The sequence below is a fragment of the Pseudochaenichthys georgianus genome, chromosome 17, assembly GCF_902827115.2.
Source record: "Pseudochaenichthys georgianus chromosome 17, fPseGeo1.2, whole genome shotgun sequence".
In the NCBI taxonomy this organism is placed as follows: domain Eukaryota; kingdom Metazoa; phylum Chordata; class Actinopteri; order Perciformes; family Channichthyidae; genus Pseudochaenichthys; species Pseudochaenichthys georgianus.
Genome location: NC_047519.1, coordinates 38650403 through 38671286, shown reverse-complemented (window position 1 = coordinate 38671286; position 20884 = coordinate 38650403). Strand labels below are relative to the sequence as shown.

Sequence of the window (20884 nt, the reverse complement as noted above, 5' to 3'; positions counted from 1 at the left end):
TGCTAAACTAGCGGCAAATCCAAAGCCAGCTGCAAAGGCACCGGGGCTTTTACCTATCGACGAGGCTTTTGAAAAAGTCAAGAAGTTTGCCAGAGACGACCCCAGGGTTAGTTTTGTTCATAGTAGTAATGCTCATGTCATTTGCTCACTACTAGTCTTTTTTTACCACCAGGTGTGGAAAAACTACAGGTACATTTAATATATATATATATTATATTATTATCGGTTATCGGTATCGGTCTTGAGAAGCAGGAAGTTATCGGTATCGGTTTCAAAAAAACAATATTGTGCATCCCTAATAAAAAGAGATAGCCAATATCCCTTCTGTAAAAGCCTTAGATACTAATATGACTACAAAATGAAACAAGAATTTTGAACCTGGCTTTATCCAAAGTTCAGATTTCGATTCCTGAAATGTGTTAAAAGATGTGCATATCTAATGAGATAATGTCTAATTTGCATATTTAAACATGCTATTTCAGAAAACTTGTAATACAAAAAACAATTGCCTTATTGTAAGTAATTAACTGGAGAAATCTCTAGCTGATACCTTTAAGTTAAACAAATTATCCTATTCACCTGGGGTGTCTCGCCTTAAGAGGTTTCAAACACGGATGATTGTTCGCTCAGTGCTGTAAATTAAATCCCTTAACCCTTAACTTTCCCCTTAACAGCCGAATCGGAAGCTCTGAATCGGAAGCCAATTCAGCGTCGTGTATTTTCACAGTGTGGTGTTTGTACTTTTACGTCAGGATCTACTACCTGCAGCAAGTGCTATTAAAGGGTCTAAAGTGTTATTAATGAAATAATAAAGTGCTACTGAAGAGTGTAAAGTATTAATTAAGGATAAAGGGAACAGACCTGCTCTGTGTATCTGAAGACGACGCTGAAGTTGGCTTCCGATTCAGAGGCATCCGATTCGGCAGTTAAGGGGAAAGTTAAGGGACATTTAATTTACAGCGCTGAGCGAACGATCCTCCGTGTTTGAACCTCTTAAATCGCTGCATAGCCGATTTATTTGGACTGGATTATCCCAGAGAGTCTAAAGATTATTTATAACCCAGTTTGAGATTTGTGAAACCTTTATTCCATTTGTGAAAATACAAAAAAGGGAGATTTCAGTGCTTTTTTTTTACATGTAGACCACATTAGGACCAGGTCCTGATCTGAAACCACTAGACCTACAACTCATCAATCTGGACTGGATTATCCCACAGAGGCTAAGAGTCTTTTGTCACAGTTTGAGATTTGTGAAACCTTTATTCTATTTGTGCTCTGAATCGGAAGCCAACTTCAGCTACTACAGCTCCTCCTCGTGCTCTGCTATCGTTTTTTCAAACAGAGCAAATATCTCTTCAACAGTGAGTCGCTGCTTCTTCAACGATAGCATTTGGACTTTACTCATGTTTACTATACTAGATCACATTTCCTGCAGACTCCGTTAAAGGGAGGCAAATGCGTGCTCATGACACGCATTTTTAAATAATTATCATCCGATAAAACAGACCAGTCTTTTTTTTTTTTTTTTTTTATCCGATGACTTTATCCGCCGGTCAACATGTCCGTTACCGGACAAAATGAGAGAAGTGCCGGTCAAAGGTCTTCTTTGTTATTTATTGTGCTTTAAACCAAATTGATATGATTCAATATTAAACAACTAATCATGGTAGATTAACTATTCAAAAGTGTACAGTAATTTATAATAACACGGGAATAATAAACAGAGCACTCTCTCCTTCTCCTGACAGCCCGTCAGTATCATGCAGCTCGCAGATCAGTATGAGTGACCCGACAGTAAAACTAAACTTATCTATAACTAGTTCAGGTAGTTTGAGAGGTCATTAAATAGCTATGTGTGATATTCTAACCTGAAGTGTGTGTTTTGTTCCGCTCACCGCTGCAGGTGATTATGCAGAGCTGTCGACTCGTCAGCAGCAGCTGATCTCTCTCTCCCGCGCAGATTAGACTTTACTCGCGTTTATGTCCATATCGATCAGATCCAGCTAGTTCTAGCTAATGATAGACTACCTGCTTATTAAAAGACCCTAAACAATAAGCATCGCTATGCAACTGGGTGAGGCCACAAAGTATAGCGCAGCATTATGCATTTGTTTACATGCCCACCGGAACCCCGAGGCATTACCAACTAGTGTTGCACGGTGTACCGATACTTGCAAGGTACCGTGATACCCTGCCGTTAAAAACGGTACGATTCCTCCGTCTTCATTAGTATCGGTACTTTAAGAATGACGGGGAAAAGTACTCCGGTGAGAAAGCGCCGTTTTGAATAAGAGCCGTGTGTTTTCAGCGCTCTGCTTCCACTCCCTGCACTGCAGCCGTGCCTGCAGTCCCTCCCCTCTCAAGCACGCTCAAGTGCCTCCCCTCTCTCGTGCACGCGGCCACGCGCTAGCTGTCAGAGCATGTGAGAAAACGAGAAGCATGGCTGCAAGTGGGAGTGCAACTGCCGCTGCGCCTCGGCTTGTTGACAAAAAAGACGCCATAAGCGAAATTTGGAAGTATTTGAGCTATATCTCTGACAGTGAGGGCAAGCTACGGACACCACGAGGCCTGTCTGTGAGAAACGTTTTAGATCCCTGCAAACCAAGGGAGCCAACACATCAAACTTGGCTAAGCACCCGCCGACCGGAATCCAGAGCCGTTTAAAAGAATTTAAAGACAGACAGGTTAGCGAATGTGATAGATAACATGCATGATATGCCCATGCCCTCAATCTAAGTCAAACCAGTGTCATTATTTTGTGTCAAACGAGGCAATTAATGGCAATGATAACTGTCTAATATGGCTATCTTTTTAGCTAACTTACCAATGTGGTTAACATCTGCAATGTACATTTTGTCAATAATTATTTATATTACTGTACTATTACATGTTAATAACACATAAAAAAAATTATATTTTATAAAACAAAAAAGTTGTTTGAGATGATGCTTAATTTTATTTAATACGAATTCTTGTCATTTATTTTGTTTATTGTTCTCATTGTTTAAAAGTTTGTGTTATGGTTATGGTTCTGGTGTGAAATAAAGCACAATAATTACATTTAAGACCGTTTCCCTTTTTTTAAGAAAAGTATCGAAAAAGAATCGGAATCGCAATTCTTGACTTGGTATCGGTATTGAAACCAAAATGTTGGTATCGTGACAACACTATTACCAACATATCAACGCACAATCAACCCATACATGACATCTCTTTCTTCACATTAAGTGTTAGACATTAGAATGGACTATTCTTGTCTGTCACATACTCTTTTGTCTGTCACATAAGTGGCGCAAGTTGATACTTGCACTGATACGGTATTGCGCTAAACGGAAATTATTTTGAACGGACACTTTGACTGTGCTGTTCTCAATACAGCTTTTTCTAACACCACAGTGTCGAATTCCCTGTGTAAACATATGCAATCCAAGTCGTCTGTGAACAGTTTATTTTCAAGCTCTTCAAGCTCATGACAACATTGTGTTCATAAGAGGATTGTCCATGGCACACCGATCGCAAGTACACCATTCATGTACAGGTCTGCCTACTCGCCCCCCGAAATCAATTGCACGAGTAAAGGGATCGTCTCCAGCAAGATCACCGTGCTGTTCATCCTCATCGTCACTGTCCCTGGATTCCTGACGGTTCTCCTGACTTGGCTGCAGACCCGGCGGCAGACATACGTCTCTGGGCGGGCATTTGATGTACCAGGGCGGGCCCACCCCGAAACTTACATTTCCCGGGAAAACTGAATTGTGAAAGAGCTGACATGCTGAAAACCCAACCCCTGCAGGAGGGTCTGGGGGGATTCTCCCCCAGGAGATTTTTTGAAATACTAACATAAAATACACATTCTGGTACTCTCTTGAGAAGAAAAATAAATAAATCTATTACTCCACAACATATTTCAGTTTTGTGTTACTTTGTTCTGAAAGCTGAACCTGCTGCTCCTCACGAAGAGAAGAGGGAAGAGGCTGTGAATTACTTTACATTGTGGATAAGGGTGGATTGCCCCCATTGTTCTGTGTGTCAACATGAAAGACAGCCCACACATCAATCATCAAACCGTGGGCTCTTATTTCATTACGTGTTGATTTCTATCAACACGTAAAATTGTATCGATGTATATAGATTAGATTAGATTAGAATCTTTAATGACCACACAGCCAGGCTGGTGGAATTCGTGTTCAGTGCAGAGTATTACAGCTTGTTCCATACAGTTCAACATACAATAATGTACAAAGTACAACACACAGCACAGGGCAAAGACATATCATAATTTAAAATTCAAGGTGTGGTGGATTATTATTGTTCATTGGGGTTATTTAGAGTCCATTTAGTGTCCGTATTGCAGAGGGGAAGAAGCTGTTTTTTAAGCGAGCGGTTTTGGCGGACAGTGACCTGTAGCGCCTCCCTGAGGGCAGAAGTTGGAAGACATGGTGAGCTGGGTGGGAGGGGTCAGAAATGATTTTCTTTGCCCTTGTGACAGTTCGTTGGTGGTGAAGTGATTCGAGTGATGGAAGGGATGTACTACAGCAAAAATATTCTCCGTTGGGACTTCCTGCAACAACACCACGTCGTTATCTTGATTCTGATTGGCCAGAAGACATTATCAAAGATGTTCTATTGAGAAGACGATCACTACGTGACAAAAGTTTTCAAACCGTTTCTAGTCTTCGGTATTTCCAGACAAGTGGCTCCTGAAATCAATCTGACTAACTGCTGTCTGTGCAATTTACTCCGCGCGAGTTGGCGGACTTTATTTAGCTTACTTTAAAATCATTTTTCATGGTGGGGCTAAGCCATTTCTTGGTATGGGTGTAGCCTACCCAAGTATACCCTGGCGCCGCCACTGAACATAATAATAAAACAATTAAAATGTTGTATTCAGCCCTGATTAAAACAGCGGGCCCAAATCCTGGATGGGCGGGCCCGGCCCCATGGGGCCCGCCCATGACGCCGGGTCTGCTTGGCTGTATGGCTGAATTCCCCCATCCAATCTCTCCACATTGCTCAAAACTTCTTCCTCGACTGACGAGTCCGAACTCAAATACTCCGCCATGTTTTCGTCGAATGAGCTGTTCGTGTGTTTACAAAGTGAACTCATAGATGACGTCACGACCTAGTTTTTCGGATCATGTGACTACTGAAAATGGCAGCTGCCTGACAGAATATACAGGTTTTGATAAAAAAAAAGAGCTATAAAATCATTATTTACCTGGGAATATCGCTGATTTCTTCAGGGTATGGTTTAAACATAATGTTTCACTAAATACTGAAGTTTTTATTAACTATCTAATGACTGGAGCCTTCCTTTAAACACACCGTTTCTCTCTCCATCAAACTCTCAATCTGTTGCTAACGTGTTTCTAAGCTAGCTCCTATAGTCCGAGGTAAACGCTCCAGAAAAAAGAGCACACAGTCCATTACTTACCCATTCAGACGTTTATCCAGACACACAGATGATGGATCAGTAGTGCTGGAGCTCACACACACTTTCTCAGGAACACAGAGTGAGAGAACCGTAGCGACGAGACGCCACCTCGATAACCTTCTTATTATACATCCATGCTCGATACAAGTTCTTCTTCTTCTCTCAGTTTTTGGCGGATTGTAAGCAACTTTAAGGTGCTTACCGCCACCTACTGTACAAGAGTGTGTATCACCATATCATCCTATCACCACTTGTGGAATTATACCACTGTATTTGCGTTGTTTTAAATTATTCCAATCAATCCTGTTTCACTTAAATACTTAAGAATGGCCTTCCTGGTAACTCTTACCCCCTCACCTTCTGTTCCCAGTATCCCCATCAGGCTCCACGCACTTCCTGCCTCTCTGACCCTGTCTCTTAGTTTTTCCCTCTCTGTTTTGTAAATGTGTAATATTATGTGTTCCACATTTTCTTTCACTCCACACCCCCTGCATTCTTCAATTTCGCTTTTTCCCATTAAAAACATTGTGCCGTTTAATCCTGTGGTCCAGTCTGAGGCTAGTCGTGATGATCTCCTCCCGTCTGTTCCTTTCTGTATAGATATTTATGACAGATTTGTGTAACTTGTGGTATCTCCTCCCTTTCTGATCTTCCTCCCACCTTTTCTGTCATATTTCCGTACCCTTCTTCTTAATTATTGCTTTTCCAAGTGACACTGGTATTGCCATTTCCTTTTGTAACGCCTCTTTTGCTAACTTATCAGCATGCTCATTCCCTTTAACCCCCTCATGCAGGCATCCAGCACAACTGCACATCTATTCCCCTCCTCTGAAGTCTCAGTAAGCAGTGGTTAAGTTCAATGATTAAATCTTCTCTAACTGTTATTGTCGACTGTATACTTTCCAAAGCAGATAGTGAGTCTGTGCATATCACCACCCTATCAGGTCTGACCTCTTCAAATAATTGTAGCCCAATAATTGCTGCTAGTATTTCTGCTGTATAAACTGATATACATGCCTATCCCCACACATTCTTGCTTCTTCGATCCATCTGGGTAAATGTGTAGGTAATTGTAATACTTTTCGTTCGGATACATACTCGTTTTAATTCCCACTTCATTTTATTTGCCACTCTTTTTTCCTTTCTATGATACTCACATCTATATTAGCTTCTGGGAAAAGCCATGGGGGAACACTGCTAAATGGGCTTGCTTTGGCAAACTTTATGGTCTCCACTCCATAGGCCCTCGTTCTCTCCTTACTTGTCCAGCCAAACCCACGCCCCTGGAACTTTGTATATTCCCAGCAATCCTGTAGTATTCTGTTTGTAATATTTCCCTCTCCACTTCCTTGTGGCCTGACACAGTATGACAGAGTGTGACGAAGGGAACTTCGTCACTATGGACTGACGGCTTCAGGCCGGGTAATATGACACTTTATTAGCGTGATTGCACAGTATATGTTGTCTGTGGCTGATGACGGTGTGCACCTGGTGTCCTGTGTTGTCTCCTCCCCCCTCACCTGTGTCTTGTTGTGCTGATTAGAGTGTGTGTATTTAGGCTCTGTTTCTCTGTCTGTTGACAGGGCTGGGTGTGTGAGATCCTTGTGGCTGCAGGATGTGTGAAAGGAGAACCGCAGGATTGAGGCGGTGAACTTTGTGCCCATGATTTTAATAAATGCCCACGTCGGGTTATATTTTTGGACGTTCTGCCTCTGCCTCCTTGCTTAGTCTGGGCCGCTCAACGGTCAGCTTCACACAGAGCTCTTCTGATCTCCAGAGGTGTCTCTCCTGCTTCTATCAGAACTGCATTAATAGGGGATGACTTTATCGCTCCAATACACAATGCTTTATATTATAGTCTATACATTTTTAAAAGTGATGTTTTTGCTGCTGCTCCAACACTATACAACCATAGTCTATTGTGGACCTCATAATTGATCTATAAATGTCTATTAATGCTTGTTTGTCTGCGCCCCAGTTGCATCCAGCTAGAGCTCGCAATAAATGTAATACTTTTTTGCATTTTGTTTCCACTTGTTTAATATGCTGTTGGCCATCAATCTTGCGTTTATTTGTAAATACCATGTAGCATGACTTGCTTTCTGACATTTTGAATCCCCAGTTATATGACCACCTCTCCACTTTTTTAATCGCTCTACCAATATTCTCCTTTACGTATGGGGCATTTCTTCCCCTCATCGAAATAGCCCCATCATCTGCGTACAGAGCCGATTGGATGCATGTGTCTAAGCAAATATGTCATTAATCATGATGTTAAACAATAGTGGACTGACTGCACTCCCTTGGGGAATACCATTTTCTATTTTCAAAATAATTGGAAATATCTGCTCCAACCTTTACTCTAAATCTCCTGTCTGTTAAAAGGGCCCTTACCCAATTTTAAATTCTCCCTCCAATACCCATTCTACTCAATTTGATCAGTAATCCATCCACATAGAGTTATATGCCTTTTCAATGTCAAGGTACACTATTATAGACATTTGTATAGACATTTCTATTGATTGGGATAAACCCCTTGAGATGCACCATCTCGTTTTCAAGGGGGTCCTGACAACAGCAACAACTTACAGACATACATACACAAAAAGACAAAATGCAAAACATGATACACAAGACAAACCACATACAGTCTGTTAAGTAAAATTCAAGCAATGCATACAATCATTACAATTTGAGAGATAGTCGAGCAAATCAGTTTCATCAGTTAATAACAAGTACAGACCAGTTGAAAGTGAGATAACAATGCATGTTTAAATAAACCCAATGATGCAAGAGATCTAATAGCAGCAGGTAAAGTATTCCAGTCTGTCGGGGCTTTGAACATGAACGCTCTTCTGCCAATCAATTTTTTGCAGAGGGGACAGAGAAATAAATCTGGACAGAATGTCTAACTTGATGATTTGGTGAGTAAGGTACACAATACTGCTTTACATAAGGGGGATAGTTAAGATAAATGCATTTAAATATCAGCTGAAGCCAATGCATATGTCTTCTTACATTTAAAGAAGGCCATTTAAATTGGTTATACATTGTGCAGTGATGTGTACGAAAAGGACAACCAAGAACAAATCTGCATAGTCTATTGTAGGCTATGTTGAGTGGAGCAAGATCTGATTTATGTGCATTTTGGTAGACAACATCACAATAGTCCATACTTTATAATCTATAATCCCAAATTCCAATACCCCTCCTCGACTCCTCTCCCTCACTCGCTTCCCTTCCTTGCGTCTTAGCTCCGCCTCCGTAAAATGCGAGCGAGAGACACGAGGAGGTGACGCGAGGACAGAGGAGTCCTCAGGTATTAATTGGGATGTCCTCGTTCACTTAAACGTCACTCTTAAACGACGTCTGTTAATGATGACATGTGCACAGCTGTATCCCCTCTCAACGGGCTTAACTGAATAACCCCTTAGAACCGGCCCATTTGTAGTTAAATATTTATTTAAATGAATGAATCTTTCTCTTGTTAGTCAAGGAATCAATGTATGATGGTTGGTCCTGCTTTTGTGTTCCGTTTTGGTGTAAAATGTAGCCTACATTTAAATAAATATATAATTATAGTAATGTGAAAGCCTTTTAGAAATGAATTGCACATAATAATTCCCACGGAGCTGTGAGCACTTATACTGTGACGTTTTTCCACTCATCTTCCAGTTGTCGGTTTTCCTCTGTTGAAATCGACCAGCTGTGAAGGTGGGGGCGGGGCTTTTATACGCGAGTAGTGATAAAACACTTCCGCGTAGTCTGCTCGCGTGTATCCTCCCGCACCCCTCCTCCCTCAACCCTCCTCGACTCCTCCGTGTGCATTTCAGCTATTGGGACATGGCGTGTCTTGATCGATTTCTGGATCAAGTCCCGGAGGAGGGGAAGAGAAGAGTCGAGGAGGGGTATTGGGATGAGGCTTCTGACTCATTCCAGGAGGAGGAGCAGCGCTGACACTCTGAACTGTTTCCTCATTTACAAACGGAGCCTCGACTACAACCCGCTCTACATTTGAAAACCATCTTCCACTGTAAAATATTTGATTTAAATTCAGGCTTTTGTAGCACACAGCTCCACACTCATGGTAGCAGTGGTGTAAGAAGTACTCAGATATTCTAATAAAGTAAAAGTAGAAATACTACAGGGTAAAAATACTGTGTAACAAGTAAAAGTACTAAAAGCATTGGTATCAAAATATACTTAAAGTACCAAAAGTAAAAGTACTCCTTATGCATAATGGCCCTTTTCAGAATCACATTGTGTTACTATAATGATTATTGATGTGTTTTATCACAGTTAGTAAATGTAGAGCTTAAACTATAAATATCTGTCACAGTGTGTTTAATAATTGATTTATGTTTTGAATGATCTACTAATCTATATCTAACTATACTAAAAGCTGTGAAATGAATGCAGTGGATTAAAAAGTGCAATACTTTCTTCTAAAATGTAGTGGAGTTGAAGTATGAAGCAGCGTACACTGAGACGTATTGGCATAAACAAAAGTACCAAAAGTAAAAGTACTTACTGTGTATCCCAATATCACATTTTAGAATCATGTATATTGATTTACAGGATTCTTTCATTTTGTTTACGTTAATATGTGCATCACAGCTGTTAAAAGTGGAGCAACTTTTACTTTATATACTGCTGCTGGATATCTTAACCTATAATTAATATATATCACTGTTTATTCAAATGTTGTGTAAGCTAATCATTTGTATTTGTAAAGTAAGTAACTCATTTTGTCAAATAAATGCAATGCTTTCTGCGGTCATTACTTCTTCACTTTGACTGTGGTCTTTTTTCAGCTCTTTAATGAGTAAGAAACCCCCCTGCAATATATTTTCCAGACCTGAGGTTGTAAACAAATATCTCCAGAAAATGAATTCACAAGGCAGTAAAAACTGAAACTCGAACTCGAAGATCAACGTGAGAACAACACCAACCCCGGGGGCTCAAGGTGTGTGACAGACAGATAGCAGGAGCTTTCCCAACACATCCTCACTCCCAGGTCGGCCTATGTTGACGTTATGTCAAGTCCCCTGCCGGCTTTTACCAACGCAAGGGGGGGGGCCTTAGAGTCCATTTTCAACGCAAGGGGGGGGGCCCTTAGTGTCCATTTTCAACGCAAGGGGGGGGGCCCTTAGCGTCCATTTTCAGCTTTCCGGGATGTCCATGTGCTTCTATGGACGCTCATGGAAGCACGGCATTCGTTTGTGTCGACTGCCCTTAAAGGCAATGAGAGCGTCCATTCTCATTGGATAACGGAGAATTGTACACCCGGAAGTAATTATTCCCCTTACTGTCGATTGATTTTACAGTGATATCTGCACTACTCATCGACTAAAAAACACCAGATTATCCTTGTTAATTACACAACATTGATTGGTTTAAATTGTGTGCAATGCTTTTGTATTTTTCCCCTTCGATTCGGAGAAACAAATCTTTTTTCGGAGTAAAGGATGGCAGAAGAGTGACAAGGTAACTACACTACCCAGAATCCCCAGCTATCGTTTGGACTACACCATAAGCTCTGTTTGACGTCACGTGATCTTCAAATTTCTCTCTGCAGAAAAAAAACATGGCCGAACTTCGTTTTATTCTCGGTGGGAAATGCCTATTTTACAGTTAGTTTGGCCATTAAAATGCGTTGTGATGTCATTTGATGCGAGAAATATGAGTTGTTATTTCAGATGATGTGTGCAGTGGATGTACATGATCTTTAGTTTGCTAGTTATTACGAAGATTACTTCAGGAAATTGCGTCCAACGTTTTCATTGTTACCAAGGTGGTTGCTAGGGACGCTGCTATCGATATTATTTCTGTTATGTTGTGTAACTGTTTAATGGTGTTATCTTTATTGCTACCCCCTTCCCCGTCAATGTATAGTGTTGGTCCACAGCGCAAACATATTAGTTTAACAAAATCCGCATCTAAAGATACGTTATTTTCCCCTGTGCAATTCCAGTCTCACATCTCAGAGCACATTGTCATTAACAAATACCGGAAACAGACCGAAAACATTTAAAAAAAAAAAAAATAATACCTTATTCCGAGTGTGCTTGCTTTTCTCTTTGAAAGTCATCACATACCGGCATTGTAATACACGGTTCGGCTGCATTACATATTACATATCTGCTGTAGTTCTGTATTTATAGAGCCCTGATGAGAAGACCTCTAGACAAACATGAGGAACTGAAAACGTGCCGTGGATCATAAATATATCAGCCATTAAACAACATCTTACATTTCTTTTCACACAATACGTCTCCTTGCAGTATCAACACTAATTCGGCTGACTTTTATATTTGATCCAACTGGTAGATAGGCTGTATTTACACCATAAAGGTGCACAGCTGATATAAAGGGACACCTAGTGGTTAAAGCATGTTATTGAATTTCATTATTTTTATTATTAGATATTAATAGGATCCCTATAAAGTATATTCATTACTTGTTATTCTCTACTAATAGTTAATTAAAGACTGTATATAATGACTATTTTGCACATCCCGTTCAAGATTGTCTAAGGTTTATTGACAGATCATATAGGCCTACACAACTGTGGTGTAGTTCTGCACTGAATGAAAAACTTGGGTTGCAGGTTCCTCAACAGTGCATTACAAGACATCTATCAATATGTGTGCATACCTCCAGCAATGTTAACTATGTTGAAGCACTTATTTTAACTGATATTATACATAATGTATTATACTCTTATAAGATGTATGCAGATATTTCATCTCCGGCCTTGTCAAGTATTGAACAATCAATAAATAAAGAACACAGAATTGTTAAATATAAAACACAGAATTTGTGTGATTATACTAAATGATTTACAAATAAACACCACTGCATTACAACTGTTACACATGCTGATGTAACGCAAATGTTCCAACTTGGGATCAATAAAGTATATCTTATCTTAAGCTGATCGATGGCTACTGGCATATTTGCAAAATTTGCCTCTGAACCTTGACAAGTGCATGTTTCAGGCTTATCAATTAATGTAATGTAATGTAATGTTATCAATGAACGGTGGACCCGTTCAAATCCAGTTTTGAACAGTCTGCCGTGGTTCCATCCCATTTCAAGTGCTGTTCGAGGCTAGGTAACCCTCGGAGCACACTCTCCAATCACAGAGCTTGAGGACTATCACGGGGTTTGTCAAACAGAGCACATGGTGTAGTCCAAACGATAGCTGGGGATTCTGGGTAGTGTAGTGTCTTCTGCCATCCTTTACTCCGAAAAAAGATTTGTTTCTCCGAATCGAAGGGGAAAAATACAAAAGCATTGCACACAATTTAAACCAATCAATGTTGTGTAATTAACAAGGATGATCTGGTGTTTTTTAGTCGATGAGTAGTGCAGATATCACTGTAAAATCAATCGTCAGTAAGGGGAATACTTACTTCCGGGTGTACAATTCTCCGTTATCCAATGAGAATGGACGCTCTCATTGCCTTTAAGGGCAGTCGACACAAACGAATGCCGTGCTTCCATGAGCGTCCATAGAAGCATATGGACATCCCGGAAAGTTGAAAATGGACGCTAAGGGCCCTCCCCTTGCGTTGAAAATGGACTCGAAGGCCCCCCCCCTTGCGTTAGAAAAAGCCGGCAGGGGACTTGACATAACGTCAACATAGGCCGACCTGGGAGTGAGGATGTGTTGGCTTTCCAGCACCTCTCCAGTCTCTCTTTGAAGCTCATAAAGGTGCCTGAGATCTGGAAGACCTCCTGCATTGTCCCGGTGCCCAAAAATAAATACGTTTATATTAAATACGTTTATTTATTATAGCATAGTTCACAGAAATAGATTTCACATAGTGCTTCACAAGTAAAAAGTAAAAATGAAGACCACAGAAACATGAATACAATAACCACATGACGCATACCTTTAAGGTCAACATAAAAACAAAACACAGACCACGTGGTGTCCTGAAAGGAACAAACATAATAACAGGACACATCACACACATTTCAAATAGAAATAAAAGCCAATGTAAAAAGATAGGTCTTCAGTAGTTTTTTAAAAGCTTCTACAGAGACTGCAGAGCAGATGTCTATAGGAAGAGAGTTCCATTAATTGTTGGAGCTCCACCTGAAAGGCACGGTCACCTTGAGTTTGTAAACGAGACCGTGGGACAGCCAGTAGGCCCTGGTCCTAAGTGACCTACTGGCGATGTAGGGGTGGAGAAAGTCACATACTCTGGTGCATTTCCATGCAGGGCACTATAGGTAATAACCGGAATCTTAAAATGAATTCTGAGTAAGGATTTTAAAATGGGTGTAATATGTGTCATCCTGTCACCATTGGTTAACAGTCTTGCAGCAGCTTTCTTGACCATTTGTAGGCGGTTGAGAGATGACTTGCGGAAACACGTGAAAATGGAGTTACAATAATCCAGCCGGGATGATATAAAAGCATGAATGATCATTTCAAGTTCCACTAATGACACAACAGACCTGAGCTTCGCAATATTTCTGAGATGGAAAAAGCATGTACGGGTCAATTATTGAATATGGTGATCAAAATGCATTGCTTGATCAAAAGTCACACTAAGACGTAAATTACACCGAACAGCTGAGGAAAGGGAGGGACCCATGCTCTTTACAACCTTCGGAGCTATACTGTCTGACACAATGATAAGAACCTCTGTTTTGTCTGCATTAAGCTGCAAAAAGTAGTTAGACATCCAGCCGGGATTATCAGGTTTAAAAGAGACATTGAGTTGAATATCATCAGCGTGTGGTGGGAAATATTGCTAAATCTGCTAATAACCTGACCTAAGGGAAGCATAAGGAAAATATAATCAGACCCAAAACAGAACATTGAGGCACACCACAGGTAAGAGCAGATATATCAGAGGTGAAAGGGCCTAAAGACACAGAGAAACTCCTATCTGAAAGGTAGGAGGACCATTTCAGGGCACTCCCTGAGACACCCACCTGCCTGAGCCTTTCCATCATTATTCTGTGATCCAGTGTCAAATGCTGCACTAAGGCCCAGCAGCACTAAAACAGAGCATTCAGCCCTATCCGAAAAATTATGTTGTTGGAGACTCGAAGGAAAGCTTCTGACGAAAACCTGAACTTATCTAAAATCGTGTTTGCAGTAAAGACAGCAGTAAGCTGTTTGGCAATAACTTTCTCGAACACTTTTGAAATAATAGGCAGCTTGGATATATGCCTGTAGTTGTGAACATTTGGATCTAGGATCGTTTTTTTAAGGAGAGGCTGAACTACTGCGTGTTTTAGTGAGCTGGGACAACCACATTTCAGAGGATTTGCATGTCCCAAAACACATGCAAATGAAGAGAAATCTACACCAACCGGACGAAACGTGAGCAGGGTTTACTAAAAGAGCTAAAAGGCTTTCACATGTTTTCTGAAAATAAAATCTAAATGTATTGAATTTTCTTAATTCTAAAAATAAATAACATTTATTAAAACATTTAAATATCTTGTTTCAGAAAAATAAGTTAGACATATTTTTATAATAAAAAAAAAAAACCAAAAGACTGAGATTTTCACTTTTGACCTCTTATTTCTTTTATTAACAAGAATAACCCCAACATTTTATTTTTTACAGACATGTAACTCATCTTACATCTTGAAAATAGAAACAAACTCAACCTGTTTTTTTATCACTTTTCTTTTGCGTTTTATTTCCTTCTTCAAACTTTAATTTATGCATTCAACACATTGAGACTTAGTCAAAAATAAAAGACCTTTAGAATAAAAATATCAAAAATGAAAGAAGCTCTGGTGCTTTCTCTCTAAAGACTCAAGCTTTACAAGAGAAACAACAACATACAAATACATCAATATCGATATTCATCACATATTTAGAGCAAAGTTTACATTTCCATGCAGAGAAATATGAGTTGAGGTTAACAGCAACCCTCCTGAGCAGTGACAGCCTCCACGGCTACACAGACACAGGAAGGAGCGCCGCCTGAAGAAACTCCAGCATCTACAGAACAATTCGTGAGAAGACGTTAAAGCACATCCCATCATGTTTGATTGACAGCTGATCTCTGTGCAGTGAAGACATGAACACTCAGCTCTCAGCAACAATGATGGACACAATGAGTTTAAGAAGTAGACGAGTTCCTCAAATGACTTCAGGCTATTTCAGTTTACAAAACTCAGCTGTGGTTCCATAACCATAAAGACAAACTCCAGCATGTAGCGGCCGAGTGAATGAGGTCTGGACTCTGTGGAGGAGAGTCATGGTTTCAGAGACGCTGTAGAAGGACAGAATACCTGCTCTGTGATCCAGGTACACTCCTACTCTGGAGGACCAAGGACCTGAGACAGGAGTGTCGATACTGTTGTAATGGAATGTATAACTGTTTTGGTAACACTCTAAGGACCAAGATTGGTCATTGAATCCAAAGAAACATTCACCCCCTGCTCTGCTGATATTCTTGTATGAGACTGCTACATGAACCTCTTCCCCTCTCCACTCCACCTCCCAGTAACAATGTCCAGTCAGACTCTTTCTACTCAGGACCTGAGGATAACAATAAGTGAATCTGTCTGGGTGACTAGAATAAGACTGTGGTTGTTCCATGAATGTTGCTTTTCTGCCCCCTTCAGATAATAACAGCTGTGTGTATGCTGTGTTTGGGTCCAGAGTGATCTCCTGTGAGTATCTTAAGAACCCAGCTCTGGTGGTGGGCTCTGCTGCCAACAGTAAAACATCCACTTCAGTCGATGAGACGTTTGTCCATTCCTCTCTCAGGACGTCCTGTAGTTTGTCTCTGACTGCTGACAGGGCCGCCGTCACGTCCTCAAAGTAGCTCAGAGGACGGATGTTGGTGCTGGAGGAGTGTGTAGCTTCACTGACGGCTGGCAGTGAGGGGTAGCTGAGCAGAAACTGGTTGTGGTCCTCTGTGTGAGACAGCAGCTTCAGCTCAGCGTCTCTCCTCTTCAGCTCAGCCATCTCCTGCTCCAGCTTCTTCTGAAGCTCTCTGACTCGACTCACCTCTCTCTTCTGCTGGGATCTGACCTGCTGCTTCACATCAGAGCTTCTCTTCTCCATGAGACGGATCAGCTCAGTGAACGTCTTCTCACTGTCCTCCACTGCTTTGTCAGCAGAGCCATTGACAGCCTCCACCTCCTGCTGAAGCAGCTTCACCTCCTTCTCTCCGTCCTGGATTCTCTGCTGGATGTTTTCTCGACTCCCCTCCAGCTCTCTCTGCCTCTCAGTCCTCTCTGCTGCAGCTGACACCGTGTCGTGGCCTTTGTGTTTGTCCACAGAGCAGAGATAACAGATACACTGCTGATCAGTGCGGCAGAACATCTTCATAACCTCGTCGTGACTAGAGCAGATGTTCTCCTGGAGCTTCTTGGAGGGCTCCACCAGCTTGTGTTTCTTTAATGGAGCTACGTCATAATGAGGCTGGAGGTGTTTGTCACAATAAGAGGCCAGACACTGCAGACAGGACTTACAGGCTCTCCGTTTTCTCCTAGTGCAGACATCACAGGCCACATCTTCAGCTTCAGCATAGCAGAGATCAGCAGGAGCAGCTTGGAGTCCAGTCTTCTTCAGCTCCTCCACTAAAGCTGCTAACATGGTGTTTTTCAGCAGGACAGGCCTCGGTGTGAAGCTCTGCCTGCACTGAGGGCAGCTGTGGATCTCCTTCTCATCCTCTCCATCCCAGAAGCCTTCAATACACTTCATGCAGTAGCTGTGTCCACAGGGAGTAGCCACCGGATCCTTCAGTAGATCCAGACAGATCGAACAAGAGAAGGTTTCCCGGTCCAGCTGAACTCCTTTCTGCGCCATATCTCTTCTCAGTGGCAGCGAGTGTCTGAGTTTCACTTCCTGAGCAGTGATGATACCTGTATTAAGCAGGTGAAACAGGAGCAATGAGGACACGGTGTGTTATGTTTCCTTCCAGATCACTTCTCTGGTTGTTTTATTACACAACAAAATCATTTAAACATAATAACTCTCTCCAATATGCATTTCGGTTTTCATTTACATTCCTTAATAAACCGTTCACTGTCAGTTACTCTTTTCTGTGATAAACAAACATTTCAATTGAATTTCAAATTCAGTAAACATCTCTTGTACCTTAAATACATTTTTCAACAGTATTAAAAATACTACTCTTCTATATACTGCAAGTCAAAAGTAGCATGTCATGACCCATTTAAACAGTCATGTGACAATTACACTTTTGGCATTAATTGCAAGTTATTAAAATGCATAAACTGGAGAATAATAATTATGTTAACACTCATTATTTCAGTCTTAGTGTAACAAACATCCCAGTATTAACCTTACTGTTTTTACTAACAGTTACTAAATTATAATTTGCATAAAGTGCATATTTATTCCAAACTCACAATAACTATATCTGTAGGCCTACTGGAAATATTCAGTGTGCGGGAGCCTTCAGAAATAATGTTACTTACCGCCAGAACACGTTGTCCCCAAAATGGCGCCGCACCGGGGGAGCTATGCTAATACACACACACAACATTTCACCCCTTTAAACACGTAAACAGTACTACACACACTTTAAACTGTTAGCGGACCGTCACATTATATAGGCGAACATTATGGGGCATTCATTATGATGTGTGCACAGTTTACTAACCTGTATTAAACCGGTGAAACAGGACCAATGAGGACACGGTGTGTTGTGTTTCCTTCCAGATCGCTTCTGATGCAACACCGGAAACGTCTGTCCCTCTAACCGGTACCGCATTGTAGCGAACACAAACGTTCCGCCTCACTACTAAATGCATTTCTCAATCCCGTTAGTGAAATTAAAATAAACAAATGTACAAAAATGAATGCATAACACTCAATGATAATACATATCACTTTAATGTGGAAACACATTCCAGGGGTGCCACCGTGCCAAACATATACAATGTGCCTGTTGATTGTGTATATGTAGGCAGGTTGTTTTATGTTCTTTTGTTTTTCTCATTGGGTCAGTCTCCAGCCTGACTCCACCGCGACTGTTCTTAAAATGTCAAGCTACCATAAAAGTGAGGAAGAGTCACACTGAATTTACTTTTGTATCAAAAGCAAAAATAAGAATGTATCACCGGGTGGCGCTAGAAGACCACCCAACTCAGAAGTCTGAAGACCACAATCAGGCTAATCATTCATAGTTCATTGAGTTATGAGCGAGGATTATATATTTGCTGTGTTAGAACATATGCAAATATGTACAATTACTCAAGTATTGTAATTTAGTAGCCTACATATTTATGCGTGTACTTCACAACATTTAAAAGAGAAATAATGTAATTTTGCTACATTTATTTAACAGCTTTAGTCACTTTTCAGATTTAAAAACTTGATGTAAAAATTAAACGAGTGGAGTAACTGTTTAAGGAACAACAAAGTATAAGTATACAATATATACAAGACACTCTAAACATCGTAAAGTGTATCAAAACTGTGTTTATCTACAACCGTTACAACCTGCTTGATGCAGCAATATTAGCAATCTAAAGTCATACTGTATATTTAATTATGTATATCGCATATGGAGAATGTTTTTGTCATACTTTCAGTGTCATGGCTGTCAGCACTTTGTCAGCAGAAATACCATGCATCTGTGTTGAACTGTAATTCTTATGGACTTTTTAACATGAAATTGCTTGTCCGGAATAAAACCAATAGGTGGCAGTGGAGGTCTGACCTGTTGCTTTTATTAGCTTCAGGTTTGTTCTGACAACCCTGTCTTGAAGAAGTACTCCAATGTTTAAGCCCCGAGCCTGCTTTTCAGGTCTCAGGCTCGAAAATGACATTCCCAGAACAAATGACCATATATTCCCTTCTAAAAGGGTTACATTTAGAAAAAAAAGCAAAGCAAAGTTACATCTGTGAGTTGGATGTAGAAGTGTCAGAATCAATATAGATGTTTTTATTTTAAAGTAAATTCAGATTTCACACAGTAAAAAAATGTCAATTATTGTGTCCGTCCAAACAAAAAAATTACTTATAGTAAAAACCACCCTTGAATGATGGGATGGTAGACTAAAAGCTTTAGGAATCTAACGGTCTTTATGACCGTTAGAGCCAATAGAATCGAAGGGGAGTTTTCAGATCACACCAACGTTACCAAAAAGGTGGGGGCTTTGCGCATGTAATTTTCCATGAGAGTGAAGCTATCTCTCGCTCTGACATCTGGAAATGGAAAAGCAGGATTTATTGTTTATGGATGATCAGAAATCATAGACACATTGGATTAACCCAGTGGTTCCCAAACTTTTTCAGTCAGGCCCCCCTTGGGTAATTGGAAATATTTTCGGGACCCCCCCCCCAACCCGGTTCCCATCTATATTGGTAGGATTAATTGTATATTGTTGTAAAAACATTACATTTTCTCTGCTAATAATAAGTAGATACAAAGATCCAACTATAATTTTATATTTTATTATGGATTACACATACAAAAGTGCTTGTAATAATAGATACTGTGAATTAATTTGGCCTGATTAAAACTGGTTGGCCTTCTTCCCTGAGTAGTAGATTTTTAAATTCAAATTTATTTAAGGAAAACATATTAATTAACTACTATTTATACTGCAGGTTGCAAACGATCACTTCACCATTCCACACATAGCTTATCAATTACTTGTGTGTGCTTGCTTTCCCTTGCAGATCTTCTCAAACCGGGGCTGTTGTTTTGAGACTGCCACTCTCAGTTAATTCTCAATGTTCAGCTTTGATATGTATTTCGTTTTCATATTCATTACATTACATGTCACTTGTTAGACGCTTTTATGCAAAGCGACTTACATACTCAATACTGTGGGCAATCCTCACAAGAGCAATTTGGGGTGAAGTGTCTCAGGGACACAACGACATGCTGACTGCAGTGGGGTTTGAACCTGTGACCCCCTGATCCGAACACCAAGGCTCTACCCACTGCGCCACACGCCTCACGTTTTGATGGCAGCAACAGCAGAAAAGCCTATCTCACACAAGTAGGATGTTGCAAAAGGCAGCATTATGCCCACAGCTCTCTGACCAATGAGATATTTTCGAGCAGTGTTTGTTTACAATTGAATAATAATAATACATTCGATTTATATAGCACACTTTAAAAACAACGTCATCTCAAGGTGCTTCACAAAGCTAAAAGGAGAAAATAATAAAACAAAAAAATCTTCCCGCGCCCCCCCTGCAGTAGGCTACCTCCGCGACCCACAGTTTGAAAACCACTGGATTAACCTATGGATTAACTTCCGCAATGTTTTTATCGTTTGAATGCCATTGAAGACCACTTTTAACCAGACAACGACCAAGGTAGGCCATGTTGCCGGTTTTAGCTACCTAGCGCCACATGTATTGATGTCTGTTCTTGTTAATATCTCCGAGTTCTTATCATAGAGTGATAATGTATGTACCGATCGATTCTGTGTCATCTCACGAATAGATCGAAGGGTTGGACGTGCAGC

The 20884-nt window shown here is 40.6% G+C and overlaps 1 protein-coding gene across 3 annotated transcripts; it reads right to left on the bottom strand.

Moving 5' to 3' along the window:
- Positions 1 to 14989: 14989 nt before the first annotated feature.
- LOC117462453 (E3 ubiquitin/ISG15 ligase TRIM25-like) lies at positions 14990 to 18156 on the bottom strand. 3 transcript variants are annotated; one of them, XM_034104699.2, is made up of 3 exons: positions 18058 to 18145; positions 17873 to 17920; positions 14990 to 17293 (listed from the first exon to the last, which is right to left on the bottom strand). In XM_034104699.2, exon 3 carries the CDS (start codon positions 17235 to 17237, stop codon positions 15573 to 15575), a length of 1665 nt encoding a protein of 554 aa, XP_033960590.1. In that variant the 5' UTR covers positions 17238 to 17293; positions 17873 to 17920; positions 18058 to 18145; the 3' UTR covers positions 14990 to 15572. The 3 variants fall into 3 exon arrangements, with proteins under 3 accessions (XP_033960590.1, XP_033960591.1, XP_071062448.1); XM_034104700.2 differs by lacking the exon at positions 17873 to 17920 and having other exon boundaries at positions 18058 to 18156; XM_071206347.1 differs by lacking the exon at positions 17873 to 17920 and having other exon boundaries at positions 14990 to 17276; positions 18058 to 18156.
- Between the last annotated feature and the right edge of the window lie 2728 nt (positions 18157 to 20884).

What these genes read in the sequence shown, in the direction of transcription:
- LOC117462453 (XM_034104700.2), bottom strand. Translation starts at nt 17,237, where the DNA reads ATGGCGCAGAAAGGAGTTCAGCTGGACCGGGAAACCTTCTCTTGTTCG.